Here is a 21,728-nt window from a genome sequence, read left to right as displayed (position 1 = left end):
AGTATCATATTCAACATTTTTCCAGATTAAACTTTTTATCACATGTAACATACGGTTTACATGTTTATGTTCAGATGTTTTTTGTCTGACAATGAAGTAATATCTTGTGGCACATGTTCTCTGTTTTAGGGCTGCAGCTTTGGAGCAATTTAAATCTCTTGGTGCCGAGCCGCTGGAGGTGAACATAAAAGAATCAGGAGAAGGTCAGGGAGGCTACGCCAAAGAAATGTCCAAGGAGTTCATAGAGGAAGAGATGAAGCTGTTTGCCAAACAGTGTCAAGAAGTGGACATCGTCATCAGTACTGCTCTTATCCCTGGTATGTTGGAATGCAGAAACACATGCAGGTTTTTACGGTTTTATTCTAAACATTCAAGGCAATTAGAGGACTTTAAAGGGAACATTATGCAAAATTCACTTTTTTAGCCAATAAAAACGTTTCGTTGGAGTCTCTAGGAGTTCTGGAAATTTGAATTTAGTCTCTCCTGTTGCTGAGCACATATTTTTAAATTTTGTTTGGGTCATATTTCTCTGTCTGTTCAGTTTTTTCTATTCCCTATTATCGTATTTATGCATGTATAATACAAAAAACGTAACACTGGGGTGAGGGGTAGGGAAGTATTAGGCATGAGTAAATTTTGACTGTTTAATGTACAACTACAACAAGTTTCACTATTTTCTCATRAAGAACTTWTAWATTGTGTTTGTGGTGGAAGAATAACTTCTCCCTGCCTCCCATTGTATGTCGTGTATTGTGAAGCATGTAAACAGTGGTTGTTTACTCTCTGGAGTCAGAAGAGGAAAAACATCTGGTCTGTCTGAAAGAAGTGGTAGCAATATACAGGAGGATTAGATTTTTTATGCTATTTAAGCTAAATAATGAGGGGCRTATTATACTCAAGATCATATACATGAATGATTGTGGTACATTTTCTGAACTATTACATCACAAAATTTGCTAAAAAAATTGGCTTATCAATTTTGTGAGTCTGCGGTTCTGCAAGTTCATCRTCTTCATTCTCCTCTGGCTCTGGGTCAGACCCTGGCTCCATCATGTAAGGCTGGATGGACAAGTCTTCTCTTGTAATTAATCTTTTAATAGTTTTTAACTAAAAATTGATCATGTCTCTGCTATCTAATTACAAAATAGGCCGAGACCGCACCAATACAAGTTGCTCTCRGACGCACCTCAGAGAAGGGGTGAAAGAGGGGCTTGTGGAGCTACAATATCAGGGAATTCARATGAAAATATTGTAGTTCCACTTTATGTAGACCCCAACTGAATGAGCATTTAAAGGCATGATCAGTCCCCTTTACAATAAATTAGTTTTTCATTTCATCTATAATGTCATGTTTTCTTCAGGTAAGCGGGCACCCATCCTGATCACCAAACCAATGGTGGAGAGCATGAAGGACGGTTCGGTGGTGGTGGACTTGGCTGCTGAGGCTGGTGGAAACATTGAGACCACGGTTCCAGGAGAACTGTCAGTATACAAGGTCAGTGTACATTCTCTTCAAATATATTCAGATAAATGCCAGCATTATGTGTTTATGTTTTTGTTATGTAAACATATTTCCTATTAGGGAGTGACCCACATCGGCTACACAGACATCCCCAGCCGTTTACCGACGCAGTCCAGCACCCTGTACTCCAACAACATCACTAAGCTGCTTCGGGCAATCAGCCCAGACAAGGAGAACTTTTTCCTCGACGTTAAGGATGCGTTTGACTACGGGACCATGGAYCATGTTGTCAGAGGATCTATTGTCATGCAGGTATGAGGTGTCATGTGGCAGGAAACCAACAAAACACTGATGTGTTTTTGGTAATGTTTCACATAAGCTGGAGCATGGGAGGAAGTCCAGGAGACTCAGTTTTTTTTTTTTTTTTTTTTGCAAATTATTCAGAATAGTGTAAGGACCTGCCTTTGTCACTAGATGTCACCCTAGGTTTACTGCACATACTACTGGTTTCATTCTCTGCAGCAGAAACCAGGTGATAGAAGTGGTCTTATCTAAGTTTGAGTAAATACTGTTATTAAACCACTATCAATTTTCACTTTTAAACATTTCCAAGCAGCAGACATGTCAGAAAATGCCCTCATTGGGATACTGATCTGATCCTTAAAACCAGATTTGAACGTTCTTTATCGTTCTAATTCAATCTTCAACACTTTGTCCAGTGATTTTCTAAAATATCTTAGTTACTAATTTGTACTATGATTAATGTATTTGCTCAGAAATTTAATCCTTTTTTATGTTGCAATTTATTTATTTTCGCTTCTAGAATGGAAAGAACCTGTTCCCCGCTCCCCAGCCTAACAACTTGCCCACTGCAGCTCCCCCTAAACCCAAGTCTGTCCATGAACTGGAGGCAGAGAAGGCATCACAGATCTCACCTTTCAGGGCTACACTCACCACCGCTGGCATTTACACTGGAGGTTAGTTGTTACAAATGATTGTGAAATTCATTTATATTCTCCGTTGGGGGATGCTATGTCAGCGTAAAGTATAAATTTGAAGATGACTCATTGGGTTTAGAGTCAGCTGCGGGCTTTCAGGGAGTTTGAGGTCTGCTTTAGGGTGAAGGATGGGTTAACAAGCTGCTTTTTAAGTCGCTGCTGGAATGTGTGCAGGAGATGAGAAGTGACAGGCACATTGCGAGGGCGCTCACATACACAGGCACCCTGTTAGCGTCAGGAAGTGCACAGTGTAAAAATGGTTTCATGCTGTTTGTTTGAAGTGTAGTGGGGGCTTCTCACAGTGCTCCACATTTAGTTAATGTGGTGCACACAAGTCACCTACAATGTCCCACCTCACAGCTACTGTTTTACCCTTCTAAACAACTTTGCTTTTATGAACTGTGATGTTTTTGTAGCTTTTGAAATGATTTTAAGATGACTATCATTGATACAGCTTTCCTTAACAGTAACCACATACAGTACATTGCTTTTTGAGTATTACATAAACAGTATAGTTGTCTGAACATGAGTGGTCATGTGTCTGTTCTCTGAAATAATCAGCGAATGGTTATGAATTAGGAAATCTTCTAAATATAACCTGTTTTCCAAACTGCCACCATCAACTGGTGATGGGCTAAAGGTTTGTCCTGATTTGTGGAAATATATTTTAGCAGGTAATTTGTCACTCAATTCATGTAATAAATCAGTTATGTTGTATCCTTCCATTATCATTTATTAACCTTGTTTTAATCAGGCAAATCCCAATGAGATCACGATCCCTTTTGCGAGGGCGGCGTGGGCACGTTTTTGTGCTGTGGGAGGAAATCTGAGTATCCCAAGAAAACCCACTCAACCACAAGGAAAACATTCACACTCCATACAGAAAGAACTGGGGATTGAACCCAGGACCTTCATGTTGTGAGGCTTCAGTACTAACCACTGAGCCAATGTGCTGTCATAGTACAAATAACATTTCAGCTAGATCTTATAATAAAAWATGGAAATGTGGAATATTTTAGTTACTTTATGAGACCGTTTTTCAGTTACAGTATAACTCAGAAAATACATAGGAAGTTTCAACAATGAATATTTATTATTATTATTTTTTACCTCACTCGGAGGTTAAGAGGCGCAACAGACGGGGGTATCTTCTAAACGAACCGAGGTGATTAGAAAACATGTCAACATAATGGGGCGTCTTCTAAAAGAGCCTAGAATGTTTATGTCCCAGTTTTCATAGCAGCCTTGTGGAAAGTTGGCACTTCACCTCACGTGACTAAAATCGTAATTTTTACATATTGTTTCCATATTTTGATACTGCAGTATATTAAAATACTGTCAAACCACACAAGCACATGTGAAACAAAATATCTGTGGTTAACTTTTAGGTCTAAGCTAGGAAGTCACCAGTGGACGTGACTTTATAATAATCTGCTTTTAAATAGGCTACACAGACAGTTCTAGTGAATTCATGTATGGTTCATTCTTTGGTTTTCCTCTTTCAAAATAAAATTGTAAAACTGAACTAATTAAAATTCTACAGTGTTTGAATTTTGCTTTAGCTATTTAAATCCAAATGAAAATATACGGTTTCTGCGATACCGGAAATGAGGAAAGCTGCCAAAGAAAAGGAATTTATAGTGGCTGAAAAACTGCTCAACAACATAAACCATTCCTAAAAGATCTTGTCAATGGCTGAAGTCAAACCTGATTCTGCAAAACCTGGAATATTAAAGCAATTTTGTTCAAAGTAAAATATCTGAAGATAAGTCGACTCCTAAATAAGGCTGTTTCTAAAGTGCTAAAGAAAAACATAATGCTCCAAGAGTTCAGGCCATGATGATCTCATGTTCCACCAGAATGTAACAAATAGTGCATTAAGAAAAGATWAAGTTTGACTTATTTTAAACATTAAAATTAAAAGGAAAAACGTAGTCTTTTTCAATTTTGCAGTTGTCGTTTTTCTAATTTTGCTTTAAACCAAAAAAATAAATCTGATTTTTTTCCTCATTTTATTTTGAAATAGGAAAACAAGAGAAATAACCAAAAACAGATTCTAATGGTCTCATTTGTTCTGTTTTATCTATTTTATTTTTTGTCGTCTTTTTGCACCAGGTATTGGCACACTGCTGAGTCTGGGCTTGGCTGCTCCTAACGCCGCCTTCACTCAGATGGTCACCACCTTCGGTCTTGCGGGTATCGTCGGATACCACACAGTGTGGGGAGTCACTCCCGCTCTGCACTCACCACTCATGTCTGTCACCAACGCCATCTCAGGTGGGTTATTGTCTGATACAGTGAATATATCAAGGATTTAATCATTTTTTTATTTGCCTCAATACAAAGTTATYTTTATGTAATCTTGCATGTATCAGGTGAAGATAAAATTTATAATTGAGGTTATTCTTTGTTTTGTTTTTGGCTGAGGTTTGAACTTTTCACACTGAAGTATCATAATTTTATGTTGCTTCAATTGATGACCAACATTTTCTTCCACAGTTTAGTTTGAAATCAAAACCATCCTGAATCTGAAAGTCTGCATGCATGAAAGGTGATTCTGTCAGATTGTCTCCTTTTTACATTACTTTGTTCTTCCCTGCTGTGATCATCTCTTTGATTTTGTTACAGATTTTAAATGAGCTTGTAATTGCATAATAAGGGTTGAGAAATTGTGTTTGGCAACATTTGAAACTCTGCGTAAAAGTTGATAAACAAACCTGATTCTAAAGCTGTGTTTTGGCAGAGAAAATGGGTCAAAATTCCACTTTACTTTTCTTCAAACAAAAGTCTAATTTAGGAATGTAGATGTCCAACACAAATGCACACCTGTTAGTCGCCATAAAGTGCGTGCATGTTTGTGTGAGCCCAGGCTGTCGGTGTTGCATCTCACTGCCTGTAAATCATTACAGGATTGATGTTATCAAGGTTCCCTGAGCCACTTTTGGTCAAACACACACAACTCTCTCTTTTGCCTTTTTTATCGCAGTATCTTCCTGTTTTTTTTCTTCTTTTTTCCAGTCCGGCAGGCAAACTGGATTCTGACCACAAAGTCTGTAGGAAGGGCTGATAAACAAATCTAATGAATATTAACCTCAATGATGGATTTATTGTCTGAAGTTCTTGTTTGTATTTCTCTTTTTCACCAATGTTTTGCTGTGTTATTCAACAGAAATTGTCATTAACACTGACATATATGTTGTCTGCAGGTCTGACAGCTGTGGGTGGTCTGTCCCTGATGGGAGGCGGCTACTTGCCAACTAATACCGCGCAGACACTGGCTGTGCTCGCTGCCTTCATCTCTTCAGTCAACATCGCTGGTGAGTCACCCGAACATAGGCACCTCGCAGTGATCCCTGCCAGTTACAGCAACCTCACGCCAATAAAATATCAACTCAGGCCGATGATTGGGGTGTTTTGTATTGATTGTACTAAAAACAACATTTCAACACACGTTTTGCAGCTTCCCTTTGTACCCATTTGTTCAGGCAAGAGTCAGTGACTCTGGCTTGGACCACACACATCCAGTTGTTTTTTTTTCTAATAATTCTCATTGGTGAAGTGATTAAAATACTCATCACTGACTAATAGTCCTGGGAAACTCTGTTCTTGCAGGCTAGAGTTTCTCCTATTAGCTCACAGCTGGGAGTTGGGGGCGAGCTCGACACTAGCAAATGAACAGTTGACTGTCATAAAAGACCTGTTCAGTCTGTTGGTTTAAATGCTTAGAAACGTCTCATTATTGCATGTTTGGGAGAAGTCAGACACATAAGGTTTTAATTTGAAGCGCTCGCTGTCAGAATCGTAAGAGTTGTGGGATTACTTTTCCAACTTCTAACTCTATTAGAGTTCCATTAAATTCAATCAGTAACAAGCTTGTGCTAAAATGCTACAGCCCTCATGCTTTCCCTGCTTACCCAACTTCAAGACACTTGTTTCAGATTTTTTCTTCCACAATTTAAATTATAATCCTGCCAAAACGAGATGTTGTGCAATTGCTTCACAACTAATGATATTCTTATGAGCCTTCATTTTGTGATAAATGTTCGTATTTGTATTATGAGACACTAAACAAGACTAAGTATTTATTTAAAAACAGGCCCTGCTTATGGACAATGTGTCCAAATATTTCTAAAACTACAGTCTTTTAAGTGTTCAAGTGGGCTGGACTGTTTGGAAGAGAGGAAGACCCATGTTGGGATTGAGTATGTTTTGATTACTTGTCTCACTAAACATCGTTTAAATCAGGGTTGTTCAGCTTATTGGGTCTGATCACCCATCACAGGGGTGAAAATATTCTAGGGACCCCCTCATAAATCTCAAGCTGATCTTAAAAAGGATTTACTGCCATTTTAACCCCTTTAATGCCATGGGAATTGTTAATTGTTTAGGATCTCCATTAGCTGGGCCTAACACAACAAAAAGAAAAAAAAGAAAAAAATTAAAACAAAAAAAGTTGTTTTTTTGTTTTTAAATGAAATGAATAAATGAATAAAACTAAACACCCAGCTACTCTTCCTGGGGTCCATCATTAAAAATACATTCATATAATACACNATTGTTTAGGATCTCCATTAGCTGGGCCTAACACAACAAAAAGAAAAAAAAGAAAAAAATTAAAACAAAAAAACAAAAAAAGTTGTTTTTTTGTTTTTAAATGAAATGAATAAATGAATAAAACTAAAACTAAACACCCAGCTACTCTTCCTGGGGTCCATCATTAAAAATACATTCATATAATACACAACAAATATTCAAAATAAATGACAGATATAACATACATACATATCATACATATTATTTATTTAGTTAAGTATGTTTGTTTTACTGGTGCGTTGTTCTCCATATGTATTTATGCATTTTCTTTAAATGGAAAAACAAAATTTTTTATTATTTTTTTGAGGACCCCCAAGCTGCAGCTCATGGGGTCCTGGGACCCCTGTTTAAGAAATTTTGGTTTGCCTGTAATTACTTCAGTCTTTTTTTTTCTGACCTTTCTATCAGGTATTTTATGTTTTATTCCCACATTGTTTAGTAAAAATCTGACAGCCTTTTATTGTGCTTTTATATTTTCAAGGWGTTCAAACTCCAGCTGACTTAATTAGCTTAATCTACCCTCTAACTTGAATCTAGGGGAAATGCAAAAACACATATGGAGGAAAATAAAGAACAAACCTTGATTTTCCTCATGACTTCAGCTGTTCTGTTGAAGGGCTTTTTTTTCCCTTGAATATTTTAAATACACCACCAGTGGACTCCTTTGAGGTTTAAATATACAAAAAAGCTAAGACAAATAGGTGCGTACTGACTGTGTGTTTAAATACAAGAACTTTCTACATGTTAATGCATTGACTTAGACATGTCTGCAATAATAGTATCTAAATTGTTATTCTATGTATTAACTTGGACATTCTTTGGCTAAAATTACATGTACTGGAAAGAAACCAGCGCTAACCTCTGATTCACCCTCGTATGAGAGGGTGCATGTGTGTTCACGTGGTTACCATCATGCCAGAGGGGAAAACTGTAATGTGAGATTTTCCTGTAAAGCAGTGATACACTGTCTGGTCCCAGGTTGACACTTCTGAGGTTTTCTATTTGAAATATTTATACTGACATAAAGTAGACTCATTAAATTCCTGACATTGGTTATTGGACTTGGCAAAAAACCTTCTAGCTGTTGACTTTGCAACACCTGCTGACCCAGTTTTATTGCCTCGGCTGCCTGCCTCCACACTTTAATTTTGTCTTGCGCTTAATTTAAAACATTTTTTTCCTATTCCTATTTTTTCCTCCTATTTTTTTAAACGGCTTTTAAACCTCATTTATTACCCATGTAAGTACAAACTGTTTATTTTTTCTCCCTGTATTTTGTGCAGGTGGTTTTCTGGTCACGCAGAAAATGTTGGACATGTTCAAACGTCCCACCGACCCTCCTGAGTACAACTACCTCTACCTTCTTCCTGCCGGTGTCTTCGTTGGCGGCTACGCTGCTGCTCTGCATTCTGGATACAACATTGAGCAGGTGCAACAAGATGTTGATGTTCTTACTTTTAGTTTAGCGAATAATTATGTTTTTTCGTTCCACAGAATTGGCAAAAAAAAGCAGCGTGACTCTGCAAGTCTTTCAGACCTCTTAAATATTTTCTGTATTTGTTCAGATGTTGTGCGGGACTGTCCAACTAAAATCATTTTTTCCATTTTCACCCCACCCACAATCCTTATCCTCATCATTTTTTTTCCTRAATAGATGATGTACTTGGGCTCAGGTCTGTGCTGTGTCGGTGCCCTTGCTGGCCTTTCCAATCAGAAGACAGCCCGGTTGGGAAATACTCTGGGTATGATTGGAGTCGCAGGGGGCATGGCTGCCACTTTGGGTGCTCTCCAACCCAGTCCTGAGCTCCTGGCACAAATGAGCGCAGCCATGGCTGTGGGTGGTAGTGCTGGTGAGTTTGTGTGAATTTAAATTAAAGGGATCTATGATTAGTTGTAACATTAGACTTTATTTAATAAACATGTATTTTAACTGTAAAATAAAGACTGTAAAAATACTGTAGGCTGTTTAGTTTTTATCATTTTTAAACTAAAAGTGTAAAAATATATTACACAGACGGAGCCATTTTATTTACACGCAAAGCATTCTTGATAAATGATGACGTGGATGGGTCCTCGGTGTGAGCGAGCTATATCCACCCTGAAGGTTAATCTTGGACAATATCTGATGATCGACTCTTTTAAATAAAACCAGAGAGTGTTGACAGAGAGGAGAAGGTAGAAATGACTCAGCCTGTAACTGAAAATRTRGATGGAGGACAACAGAGMTGCTTCATGGAAGAAGAACCTCAGCTTAGCCTGTTAGCTTTAGCGTTAGCCCCGATGCTATCACCACATACAGTATATGTATTAGCTCAGCGCTACACATTCTCCTCTCGTCACTGAGGTCCTCCATCCACATGACAGAGAGGGGAACGCAAAAATGACTGTCTGCAACTGAAAATATGGATGGAGGACCTCAGTTTAGCTTGTTAGTTTGTTGCGCTAGCGCTGAGCTAACACATATAAGGCAATACAGCATCCGTGTTAGCGCAAAGGCTAACAGGCTAAGCTGAGGTTGTTCTTCCATGAAGCTGCTCTGTTGTCCTCCATCTATATTTTCAGTTACAGGCTGAGTCATTTCTACCTTCTCCTCTCTGTCAACGCTCTCTGGTTTCATTTATAAGAGTCGATCGTCAGATATTGTCCAAGATTAACCTTCAGGGTGGATATAGCTCGCTCACACCGAGGACCTATACACGTTATCATTTACCCAGAATGCTTTATGGTTAAATAAAATGTCTCCGTCTGTGTTAAATATGTTTTTAAAAATTTACAAAACTAAACATCCTGCAGTATTTTTACAGTCTTTATTTTACAGTTAAAATATATGTTTATCAAATAAAGTCTAATGTTTACAACTAATCAGGGATCCCTTTAAGAGAACGATTAAGCAGCTTTCAGGGTTGCACTGACATGGTAGAACGGTGCTGCAGCAAGTGCATGTTTGTATTCCATGTGCAGCTAGAAGAAGTGCCGAGAGTTTGTGATGTTTACATCAAACACAACATGACTAACACTCACCAGACACAGGAGGTTTGTCAGACTGGTCAGCATCGGGTATTACTCACTTTCTCTCTCTGTTGCAGAACGGTTGGATCGTTTATACGCTAATTGTTCCCGTAACAAAGCAGAAAACCAGACTAAACTATCCGCGCAGATAATGTTGTTTTCCAGATCCGGCGTTGTTGAAAGGCTTCCTGTAGGACATGTGCACACACAAACACATGCTGGCACATTGTAGAGCAACAGGAAAACCTGGAAATTCCCAAAGCAGGTCTCATCAGGAGCACCTGGCTCTTCAAATGCCCACTTCCCAGCAGTCTTCTGGAGAGTCCTCTGGAGTGTGTGTATGTGTGTGCGTGGGACTTTAAGGAGCACTGCACTTTATAAATTCATCTTCTTTTCTCTCTATCTCCAGGCTTGGCCATTGCTAAGAAAATTGAGATCACTGACTTGCCTCAGCTTGTGGCTGCCTTCCACAGCCTGGTGGGACTGGCTGCAGTACTCACCTGCGTGGCCGAATATATGATTGAGTTTCCTCACTTTGCTACGGACCCTGCAGCCAACCTCACCAAGATAGTGGCCTACCTGGGCACCTACATTGGCGGAATCACTTTCAGTGGCTCTTTGGTGGCGTACGGCAAACTGCAAGGTGAGAAAAGCAGAGCCGCTTTCTGCAGTTTGTAAAATCTTCCATCATGTAGTTAATAAAAATCTATTCATAAGCTACATTATTCTCATCTCCACTTCCCTCTTACTTCCTGCCTTTTATATTCCTGTAGGTCTTCTGAACAGCTCCCCCCTGATTCTCCCTGCTCGTCATGTGCTCAACGCCAGTCTCATGGCAGCTTGTGTCGTTGGGATGATTCCCTACATGCTGGATCCAAGCTACACCACAGGCATGACCTGTCTCGGATCAGTTTCTGCCCTCTCTGCTGTCATGGTATGCTGGACGTGTGCACTTAAACCTGTTGTTGCTCTCCCTAGGACACTTCTTATAGTGAAAGTTAGGACATGGATATTGCAGATTGAAATGTTCCTACATTTTGACAAGCTAAACATGTAAAAATGCTTTTAAAAACATCATTAAACTCCAGGAAGGGAAAAGGATTTTAAAGAATTAAAAGGGAAAGCATGCTGGAGCCAAAGTAGGAATAAAAAAAACAGAAGGTTTTTCTAATAAATGTCAAGTAACAGGAAATGATGGCTGCCCAAAGATTCTGGGTAAAGCAGAGAGCTGACAGTTAAAGGCGAGCTGGTTTGACGTGTTATTCTTTCTGATAATTAATTACTACATCAATGTAAAGTCAAGTTGATTCTGTTTAAAAACCTTTGTGAAGGTTCCAAAAGACGTCATTAATGAACATCAGATACTTTTAATCTCTGGAGATGATCTGTGTGAAGGGGGATGTGCATCTTGTGCATAAAGACAATTTTTGCTGCTTCAGCTTTTATTTTTACATGTGCTGAGGAAATCAAAAGATGTATAAACAAAAACAAGATATCAGTGCACTTCAGGAGAAACCCAATTTATTATTTCAGTTTCTTTTTTTATGCAGCTTAGCCTCTAATCATTAATTCAAATGAAGTATTATGGATCATCTACCTTACATGTGCATGTGTTTGTAGACTTGCTCAACTTCCTGAAAATAGACTTGCTGAGTGGTCAGTATAAATTGAATATCAGTGTTGCTTTGGTAACTGCAGTTGGCTCTTGTTAAACAAAACCTGTACGAATGCTAAAGGGATGGAAAGCATGTGCATCTAATTGTGAAAAATGTTTCTTCTTTTGAAGACAAATTCCTTTTTTAACATGACGTTAAATAGAAACAATGCAGGACTAAAGCTTGGTTTATACTTCAGTACAATGTGAGACAGCAGATCGGTGATTACGTCATTTCAGGTGCAGCAGGGGCAAAGTCATCATCATAATTTCTCCCACAGTACTCCCAATGTAGCACAGCTTAGAACCAATCTTATAAACAACTGTGATAGCAGTTGATGAATCAATTATGTTAGGTGAGGAGTCGGAGGAGGAAAATCTTTTTTTTTTTTTTTTTTGTTAACGGTGGAGCTGGAAAGAAGGCATGAATGTTGGTGGCACATTCAGGTGGTCAACAGGATCATAGCAGCTGCTCATCAAAGCTGTGCATCATTCTAATTTAACAAACAAATTCTGGGAATGGATCATTTTTCATTTAAATAATGTGCAGAAAGACGCTCTGCTCAGGGTGCCGCTCCACATGAACAGACACGCCCACAAAGTTCTGACCAATCACACTGAGAGCCACACAGTCCGCAGGACAGAGTTCTGACTGGAGGCAATGCACGCGACGGCTGTCACTGGTGATATTAAAGGACAGTTGCACTTTTTTTTATAAAGAATTTTTTTACACCAACCTTTTTGTAAACAAGGCTGTCAGTTGTTATAATAATGTGCAGCATGAGATGAACCAAGTTTTTGCAAAAATGTTAGTTTTTGTTCTTTGTGTTTGCTAGCATGCTTTATTTTTTGAGCTGGACAAAGCTACACAACCTCATTTTACTTGAAGCTTGTAGAGTTTTGGTTGAACGTGAAATGATAATTTTGAACCATCATGGTTTCTCCTGCAGGGTGTAACTTTGACAGCAGCTATCGGAGGCGCTGACATGCCGGTGGTCATCACGGTGCTGAACAGTTACTCAGGCTGGGCTCTGTGTGCCGAGGGCTTCCTGCTTAATAACAACCTGCTCACCATCGTCGGCGCTCTCATCGGGTCGTCTGGAGCCATTCTGTCATACATCATGTGTGTGGTAAGCAGAGAACACTGTTTTCATGACTTTTTTTTAAAGACGAACACATGCAGTTAACCACAGGTTGTTCCTCTCTTGTCCACCAGCAGGGACTCTTCACTATTTTAATCATAGATATAAATAACAATTCACAGCCGTTATAGCAACTATTTGATTAACAGCAAGCCCAACTGGATCTGTGTCACAAATAATATTTCAACAATAAATTAATGTAACTGCTAATTATTTTAATTTCATTCAACAATCATGTAAAACAGCTAAATGATATATATAAACAGAAGATAAATCATAATGAATATCTAAACCAGACCTGAAGTTTGGAAGGAGAATTTTTTTTAGGTAGTTGAAAAATTATGACTTCAACTAGTAATAAAGTACATTTATCATTTGTTACTGGCCATCATTAGTAATAATATTTATAAGTCGATAATTTGAACATGTTTACTGTATACTTGGTTAAAGGGTGAAACTTGACTGTACTGATATTGGCTTCTTCTTTTTCTCAACAAGTCAGGTTTGTCTAACAGAAAACTAAAAAGTCAAATATATTATATTTTACACTGTAAATATTACATAAATTTGTAGCATGATTCAGCAGAGTGCAGCTGTATATGCAACAGAAGTTAATATCTGCTAACAAATTCAGTAACTACATTATTATTAAACAAGGCTGCGTAGTCCCCCTCCCCCCAATTTAATGACAGTTTTAAATTTGGTTGTTTTGTGTGGATATGGGTTTTATTAAAGCACTTGTTGTCATTGAAGTTTACCTTTTTTACTTATTTTTGAATGTATGTTTTTAACGTGGAGCCCTGTCAAAGACGATTTTCTGTCACCTTTGGGACAGACATACCTACCTACYTACCAAACAACCAAACAACCAACTACCCAACCAACCAAATAAATTCAGATCACATCTACATCTAAATTCACATCAGGTCTGCCTCGACATTCAGCTCACATCCACACTGAAGTAAATAAAGTAAAATTTACTTGTGAAGTGAAACATTTTCCTGTTGCTCTTCTGTTGGTAAATTCATAACTCACAGATTTTTGGCATTTTCATACACATTAGATAGATTATCTGCACTCTAAAATATAAATAATTTTGTTAATATTAATAGTTTTTACGATTTCTGCATCATCAGTCCTGTCTTCCATTATGTTGCCAACATGTACAGTAATGTTAAATCCAGACTCTTGCCCATTCTGAGTAGCGTCATAGCTTCTACAGTGAATCACGATCATGTGGTCAAGACTCACTCCAGCTATTATATTGACCTCCATGATTTTAGTAAAAAGTTGGAATCAATGCTTTGATGTACACACTTTAAAAAGTAAAATATATTTTCTCCCCCTTCAGGCCATGAATCGTTCACTGGCTAATGTGATCCTGGGAGGTTACGGTACATCTTCCACTGGAACAGGAAAGCCCATGGAGATCACAGGAACACACACAGAGGTCAACGTGGAGCAGACCGTTGACATGATTAAAGAAGCTCAAAACATTATCATCACTCCAGGTAAAATATAAAAACACACCGAGGTCTGAGGAGAAAACTTTAGCGTTACACCCCCTCAACACAGGCAAGGTGCATGTTCTGTTTATTTAGCATTTTCTTGTTACGTCTCTATAATTGACAAGTCACAGCAGAACGTGCGCACACAAACACATTCGCCTCGTTTCTGTGTGGTCGGCACTAACTGGTAAACAGACGTTCTTCAGTGGAGCACATCTATGCAAGGTCAAGTGGAAGTTGGATAAAATGAGGGTACGCAGGGTGTTTTGACAACTCAAACACTACGGTCCCGAGTGGCTTCTTGTTCCTTTTTTCTGGWTTGGAGTGTGAGGTCCAACGTTTGCTTCAGCTCAGCGGTTTTCTTTGTTTTACACACGTTCCGACTTGACGACGAACGTGTGATAGCTTTTCACATTTTCGACTGGTTTTGAATTGGCGGCTGTAAATGCGTCATCGGGGTGGCCCAGAAACGTTCCAGCTCTCTCCTCAGCGGGTTGTGATACAAACCCAAAGAGTTGTTTTGCTCACGTGGGCGCATGTAAACACAGACTGAAAACAACCAGCCTGCAAACGGAGGATTCCAGTCCCAGAGCTCAGTGCCAATTTACAAACACTAAATCTTTAGAGGAAATCACTGCAGTTTACAAGAAATGCGGAATTGTTCATCTGGTCCAGTGAAACTGAAATGAGGCATTCACTGTTGGTAAGGACATATACTTATTTTTATTTATTTATTTATTTTTTGCTGCAACAATTAAATGTCAGTCATTTCCTGAAAACACCAATTAGAAGGCAACAAAGCTTGTGAACCTGCACCTGCACAGTTTTGGCATCAGCAGTTCCAGCCACAGCAGAGTGCTTCTTTGTGCATCTTAGACTCACTTGAAATTTAAATGTTAACACCACACCATGTCCCAGCATGTGAGTGATATTTTAGTTAATAACATCAATTATATAACGATAAAACAGAAAAAAACCCTGTTCCATCTGACACTTTTGTGTTATGATAATGTGTAATAGTCTAACACCGTTACCTGCCAGCTTTTAGTCACTGCCTGCGTTTCCATTTTGACCTTTTATTTTTTTTCTTTTCAAATTGGACCCATCACAGTCACTTGGGCTGATTGACGTCTGTGTTAACAGTTAAGTCTCAGCTTGATAAACATAAGTGTTTTCTTGGCTTTGGACCATGTCTGCATGCTCTGGCACTGTGTTTTTTCTTACATGGGAAACTTGTGTAAGAATATTGGCAGCACAAGTTATATATATTTTTATAAAAAATAAAAAATTATAACAAGTGGAGAAAAGAAAGTGAAAATCTTTAAATAGTTTTTCTGGACAACAGACAGTGTTTTTTGGAAAGAGCTGTTGTTTTCTTTAAAGTTTTTTGCCAATTTTTTTTAGCTCAGTTTGAAGCCACGTCACTTTAGTTGGCTTGTCGTAAAAAGATTTCTGACTGCTTGTTGTGACAAGGCTTGTAAACCTCAGTGAACCATTTGACACGTGTTTGTATGTAGGATTAAAAAAACCCAGCATCATACACCAATATCGCTAAGTATAAAAGAAATCCAAGCATATAGAATTTGCTATTTACCATGAACATATTTTGTGTTTGTTGACGATGAACTGATGGTTGCAGCCACATGGGAGCCTTGTTTGAGCTGCAGAGACAAATTGAGTTGAATGGTGGTTATATTGGAACAGCTGGCAGAGCTGTTTTTCCACAAATCACTATAAAAATTCAGAAAACTTGGCAGAGAATTTTATACATTTGAACGTTCTTCAGCTTTGGTCCCAAATGGCAGAAAACAGTTGTTTTGAGGACAGACACTTGTTGGTCATGGTTGAAAGTTGTCACATGCGGGCCCTCCAGAATATTGCTGGAAATCTTCAGGACTTCAATGGATCTCATTAAACTCGTGTCTTTGATGTGTTTGGACTTCGGGCACATCTTGTTTTAACTTATGAGTTTAAGTCAAAGATTATTGAATGTTGATGTTTGCTTGTGTTGACAGGAGTCTCTCTTTTATGCCAACCTTAGATTTTCATGTGTGTAAACTGTAGCAAAACATGCAAAGACTACGTTGTGTTTACTCTTATTTTAAAATGTCTTTCAGGTTATGGACTTTGTGCTGCAAAGGCCCAGTACCCCATTGCTGAGTTGGTAAAGATGCTCACCGAGGCTGGCAAGAAAGTCAGGTAAAGACATGATTACTTCAATAAAATGTACCTAATTTATTGCAGAACTCTGCTGACACGATGTTCAGACTTTGAAACTGTATTTTACAAACGTTTTATACAAATAAAGACGTAGATAAATTTGTAAACAAGCTGTTAACTAAACCAAGACAGAAGCATTAACCTGTTTGATAAGAGTGTGTATGAAGAGGGAAGAAACAAGGTACGTTTGCACAATTTCCCTGCCTCTGTTTGATCCTGGCTGGTGCAGCTGCTGCTCTGTGGAGCATTTGTGCTTGATTAGAGGAAAGTGGGTGGTCAGAAGGACGAGGGGAAAAAAAAGGAAAACATTTCTTTGCCCTGATTTGTCTTTTTTTGTTTTGTCTTCTTATTTCCTAATTTATTCTCTGACATCCAATGATCTGTGTAATTGTGTTCGCTCTTTGTTTTGTTTTGTTTCAGTTAACCAGCAGCTTTAATGTCTCTGATGGATTTTATACACTAAAGTTTGTCTCATTGCTTTCCTTCAAGGCCAAAGTCCTACTGTCTCTATTCATGTAGACACATGTTCAACAGAAACTCTGCTGTCACAGTTCTCAAAACTACAAAGTTATCTGGGTTCTTTGCACACCTTAAGTTAGCAATTATACGATCTATTTTTAAGAGTATGTCTCGTGTTTGTAGATGACGATTGGTGAGAGGAGGTTTCCTGAACTGGTTCGATAACTTGAATTAGAGAAATGTGTTGCACATTAAATAAATGATTCTGGTTGGAGTTTTGTGTAAAAACTGTTTAGCAACACTTTTTCTCAACTTATTCTCAATGTATTTATTCACCACTGACATGTTTTCTCTCTCCTCTTGACATCACGCCTGTAAAGAAGGGATTTTGTGTAAGCGTTGACTAAAAGTTCAGTTTTTTGTTTGTCCACAGGTTTGGGATTCATCCAGTGGCCGGTCGTATGCCCGGTCAGCTCAACGTGCTGCTGGCTGAAGCTGGTGTCCCRTATGATATTGTTCTGGAAATGGAGGAGATTAACGAGGACTTCCCTGGTGAGTCCAGGCTTCATTTGAGAGGATTTGGAGCCAATAAACGTTACAAAAGTGGAATAGTAACGTTTTAACAGAGCTAATCAACCCATTTTTTTCCCAGAAACAAAAAATAAACTCTGAATCTGTTTCATTTCCTGTAAAATGAGCTGTAAAATATGGTTTAAAACATAATTTGTGGTTTTGTATAGAAACTGACCTGGTTCTGGTGATCGGCGCCAATGACACGGTGAACTCTGCTGCCCAAGAAGACCCCAACTCCATCATTGCTGGCATGCCCGTGCTGGAGGTCTGGAAGTCCAAACAGGTGAGACATTAGGTTTAAGGAAGAGCATAAGACCGGTCTTAAAGGCCAGAAAGATGAAGACCAGAAAAACCCAGAACTCTTTAAAGGGATCCCTGATTAGTTGTAACATTAGACTTTATTTGATAAACTTGTACTTTAACTGTAAAATAAAGACTGTAAAAATACTGTAGGATGTTCAGTTTTTATAATTTTTAAACTAAAAGTTTAAAAATATATTACATGGACGGGACCATTTTATTTACATGCAAAGCATTCTGGGTAAATGATGACGTGTATAGGTGAGCGAGCCATATCCACCCTGAAGGTTAATCTTGGACAATATCTGATGATCGACTCTTTTAAATGAAACCAGAGTGTTGACAGAGAGGAGAAGGTAGAAATGACTCAGCCTGTAACTGAAAATATAGATGGAGGACAACAGAGCTGCTTCATGGAAGAAGAACCTCAGCTTAGCCTGTTAGCTTTAGCGTTAGCCCCGATGCTATCACCATATATATGTATTAGCTCAGCGCTACACATTCTCCTCTCGTCACTGAGGTCCTCCATCCACATGACAGAGAGGGGAACACAAAAATGACTCAGCCTGCAGCTGAAAATATGGACGGAGGACCTCAGTTTAGCTTGTTTGTCACGCTAGCGCTGAGCTAATACAAATGAGGCAATATAGCGTCAGTGCTAGCACAAAGGGGTTCTTCCATGAAGCAGCTCTGTTGTCCTCCATCCATATTTTCAGTTACAGGCTGAGTCATTTCTACCTTCTCCTCTCTGTCAACGCTCTCTGGTTTCATTTAAAAGAGTCGATCATCAGATACTCTCCAAGATTAACCTTCAGGGTGGATGTAGCTCGCTCACACTGAGGACCTATCCACATCATCATTTACCCAGAATTCTTTGCGTGTAAATAAAATGTCTCCATCTGTGTTAATATTTTTTTAAAAATTTACAAAACTAAACATCCTACAGTATTTTTACAGTCTTTATTTTACAGTTAAAATATATGTTTATCAAATAAATTCTAATGTTACAACTAATCGGGGATCSCTTTAAAAATTCTGTCCCCGAACTCTTCAGTGACGACGGTAAACATAAAAAATTCTAGTTCTCTTCAGAAGTCTGGGATTAACTCTCAGTTCCTGATGACCATCTTTGTGTCGTCTTTAGGTGGTCGTGATGAAGCGTTCTCTGGGTGTGGGATACGCAGCCGTGGACAACCCCATCTTCTACAAACCCAACACTGCGATGCTGCTTGGCGATGCAAAGAAGACGTGCGATGCCCTGCAGGCCAAGGTCCGCGAGTCCCAGGGCCTGTAACGTGGTCCGGCATCGAGCACCCCTTCAATGACAACACACACACACAAAGGAAAGAAAACCATGAATGAAACGTTTTCCAAAAGAACTCCAACTCTGTAAATTGAGTCAATCCGAGATCAGAGGTTATTGCCAAACCCTTCCTTTGATCTAAAAATAAAAGCTAATTTGTTAAAATTTAAAAGAGAAACTCCATTTATGGATGCTGTATATTTATTTCTCACATAGGAAATGTACCTAAAGATATTTTCTTCTTCCAWCTTCTGTTATTTCTAGATAGTAAAGGAAGGGGAGCAGTTATCAGCAGCACCGACAGGCTGCTAACTTAGAAATCTACATTAATGTAAAATATAAATCAGGAGTATTAAAGCTTTAGATCAGTTTCACAGTTAGCCAAACTAAACATGATTTTTAAAAGTGACAATGAAATAATTAATCTGAAGCACCAACATTTTTTTCTTTACTGTAAAGAGTTTCATCCTCCTTTACTCCACCGTTTGATTTTAGTTTTAGAAATTTAATAAATCTACCTAATCTATTTTTTTTCGTAACAAAGACAAAAAGTGTTAATAGTTTTGTGAAGTTTGTTCAATTCTAGTTTTCTACAACATTGAAGGAGTTTTGATCTAAAACTTTTCCATGATGATTGTTGTCAAATGATTCTGTCCATCATGAGTGTGATACGGTTTATCTGTCAATGCCTCCAGCGGCTGCGACCACGTTTGGATCCCTAAGACCCAGAGAAGAAACTCCAAAATAAAAGCAGAGTTTTTTTTTTTTGTGGGACCACTGTTGTGCTGAAATGTAAAGACTGTCCTGCTCTTACAAACACTTGTTGCTCAGATTGCTGATTAGATTGAGTGCTTCATGGTTCAGATTTGATTTGGGTTTCTTTTTGTCTTTTAAGTGAATGTGACCAATCCACTCCAGTGTGTCCTTTTGTTTCAACTTTACAAGGAAATGAAGGAACACAAGTTTGTAAAATAGGRCCATTATTTAATCTGACTGCTGTCCAGGAATCTAAACAACAAAACAATGTATAGGTGAATATTCCTTCAACCTGTTAAATACCATTATCACAATATTGTGCCAAACCTTTTATCCCTTCACCTCTAATCTGATTTGATTCATGGTTTGGCTCCTGACGTAACCACTAAATATGGTTTGAAAAAATCTGATTTTGGTCTGAAGGTTTTTGTTATTTAGGTAAAAATGTCATGAAAGGTTAATAATTTGTTTCACCCTGGGACCTGATACATGGAACAGTGACGACTGTCCTACCTCTCCATTAAATGACACAATATCTTGCCGTAGGGCTTTCTAATTGATCAATTTATTTTGCTGAATCTGACTCAGCGGACCATCGTTTTCATTACACTCAGTTCAACTTAACCCCCCCCCCCCCAAAAAAAAAACAAACAAAAAAACAGGACCAATAGTATTTTGATTTGCATTTTCAGACCTTAAATTTATTTTTTCTTTCTTTTTTCTGTTTTGCAACTAAAGTGTAAAGCTGCAGATGTCAGCAGAGCTGCAGATGTTTTTGGTGCTCAGGAGGAGAGAGTCATCAGTCGACTCAGTCTTTAGTAGCTGTGATATTAGGATGTCTGCTCAATATTTGAACTGCAGACATCTTTCAATCGAATTTTTAAAAGGAAGCTGACTCAAATGTTCTTTGTAAGTATTCCCCCCTATGTGTTTAGCTTTTCTTTTCCTTGGAGTATTTTTATGAGACATCAAAGTGTGCAAAGCAACAACAGGGTTTTGAAGGCGTATGTTTCAGTGCACCGTGTTACGAAGATGAAATGTACTGTGAATTAGATTTTCCTTTCTGTTCATCATGGAACATTTTCTTCCCAATAAACCTGCAATTACACAGAACATGATGTTTTTTCCATCAGCGTTTTTTTTTTTTTGCTTAAAGATGTTAAATTCTGCAAATGTTAACTTTCTGATGTGCAAAGTTTGCTTTGAGATTAACGCTGCAACCGCAGTTCAGTATGAGACAGCTGAGAAGTTAAATATTTGCTGCAATTACCTGGATGAAGGATCATGAGGGGAAGGAATTTTATCCACACAGACTTCATCTCTGCACTGCTGCTGCCTTAGAGAACACAGGTGGAAAAATTATGTACTTTAATTTCATATCAGATTTATTCATTGGTCAGAGAAGCTACAAACAGTAAAAAAGAAAAAAAGTAAGACGAAATGTTTGAGAATGCCTAAGAACTACCGGTACCTTTTATTGCCGTTTTGTTGCAGATTAAAAATGACACAATCATAAAATCAACCCCAGCAATCACACACCTGCAGGAGACACTTAAAGGTGCAGTATGTAACTTTTCTAAAAATATRTTTTTAACATATTTGTTCACTCTGTCACTATCTCCTGACAGATTGATATTWGACAGGTAAGCTATGGGGGAAAAAAAGAGTCCTCTTGCTTTTCCCGGTGGTACTACAGGCTTTAGAAAAATCCAGGCTTACCCGAAAATTAACAGCCAATGAAAACAGAAGTT

General features: G+C 38.4%; 1 protein-coding gene across 1 annotated transcript in view; it reads left to right on the top strand.

Annotated features, from left to right (window-relative positions):
- Window positions 1–21,095, top strand: part of nnt (nicotinamide nucleotide transhydrogenase) — a gene marked incomplete in the record, with an annotated part of 30,248 nt that extends 9,153 nt beyond the window's left edge. Inside the window, 16 exon segments of the mRNA XM_014003838.1 lie at window positions 130–317; window positions 1,362–1,495; window positions 1,583–1,774; window positions 2,286–2,439; window positions 4,576–4,737; window positions 5,667–5,777; window positions 8,337–8,482; window positions 8,708–8,903; window positions 10,472–10,705; window positions 10,836–10,996; window positions 12,667–12,846; window positions 14,210–14,369; window positions 16,484–16,565; window positions 17,479–17,597; window positions 17,786–17,901; window positions 19,063–21,095. Of these exon segments, the coding sequence (XP_013859292.1) occupies window positions 130–317; window positions 1,362–1,495; window positions 1,583–1,774; window positions 2,286–2,439; window positions 4,576–4,737; window positions 5,667–5,777; window positions 8,337–8,482; window positions 8,708–8,903; window positions 10,472–10,705; window positions 10,836–10,996; window positions 12,667–12,846; window positions 14,210–14,369; window positions 16,484–16,565; window positions 17,479–17,597; window positions 17,786–17,901; window positions 19,063–19,212 (2,485 nt within the window).
- Between the last annotated feature and the right edge of the window lie 633 nt (window positions 21,096–21,728).

This window comes from Austrofundulus limnaeus, unplaced genomic scaffold (assembly GCF_001266775.1).
Source record: "Austrofundulus limnaeus strain Quisiro unplaced genomic scaffold, Austrofundulus_limnaeus-1.0 Scaffold20, whole genome shotgun sequence".
NCBI lineage: Eukaryota > Metazoa > Chordata > Actinopteri > Cyprinodontiformes > Rivulidae > Austrofundulus > Austrofundulus limnaeus.
The sequence above is the reverse complement of the archived record's forward strand: the minus strand, read 5'-3'. Positions and strand labels throughout refer to the sequence as shown.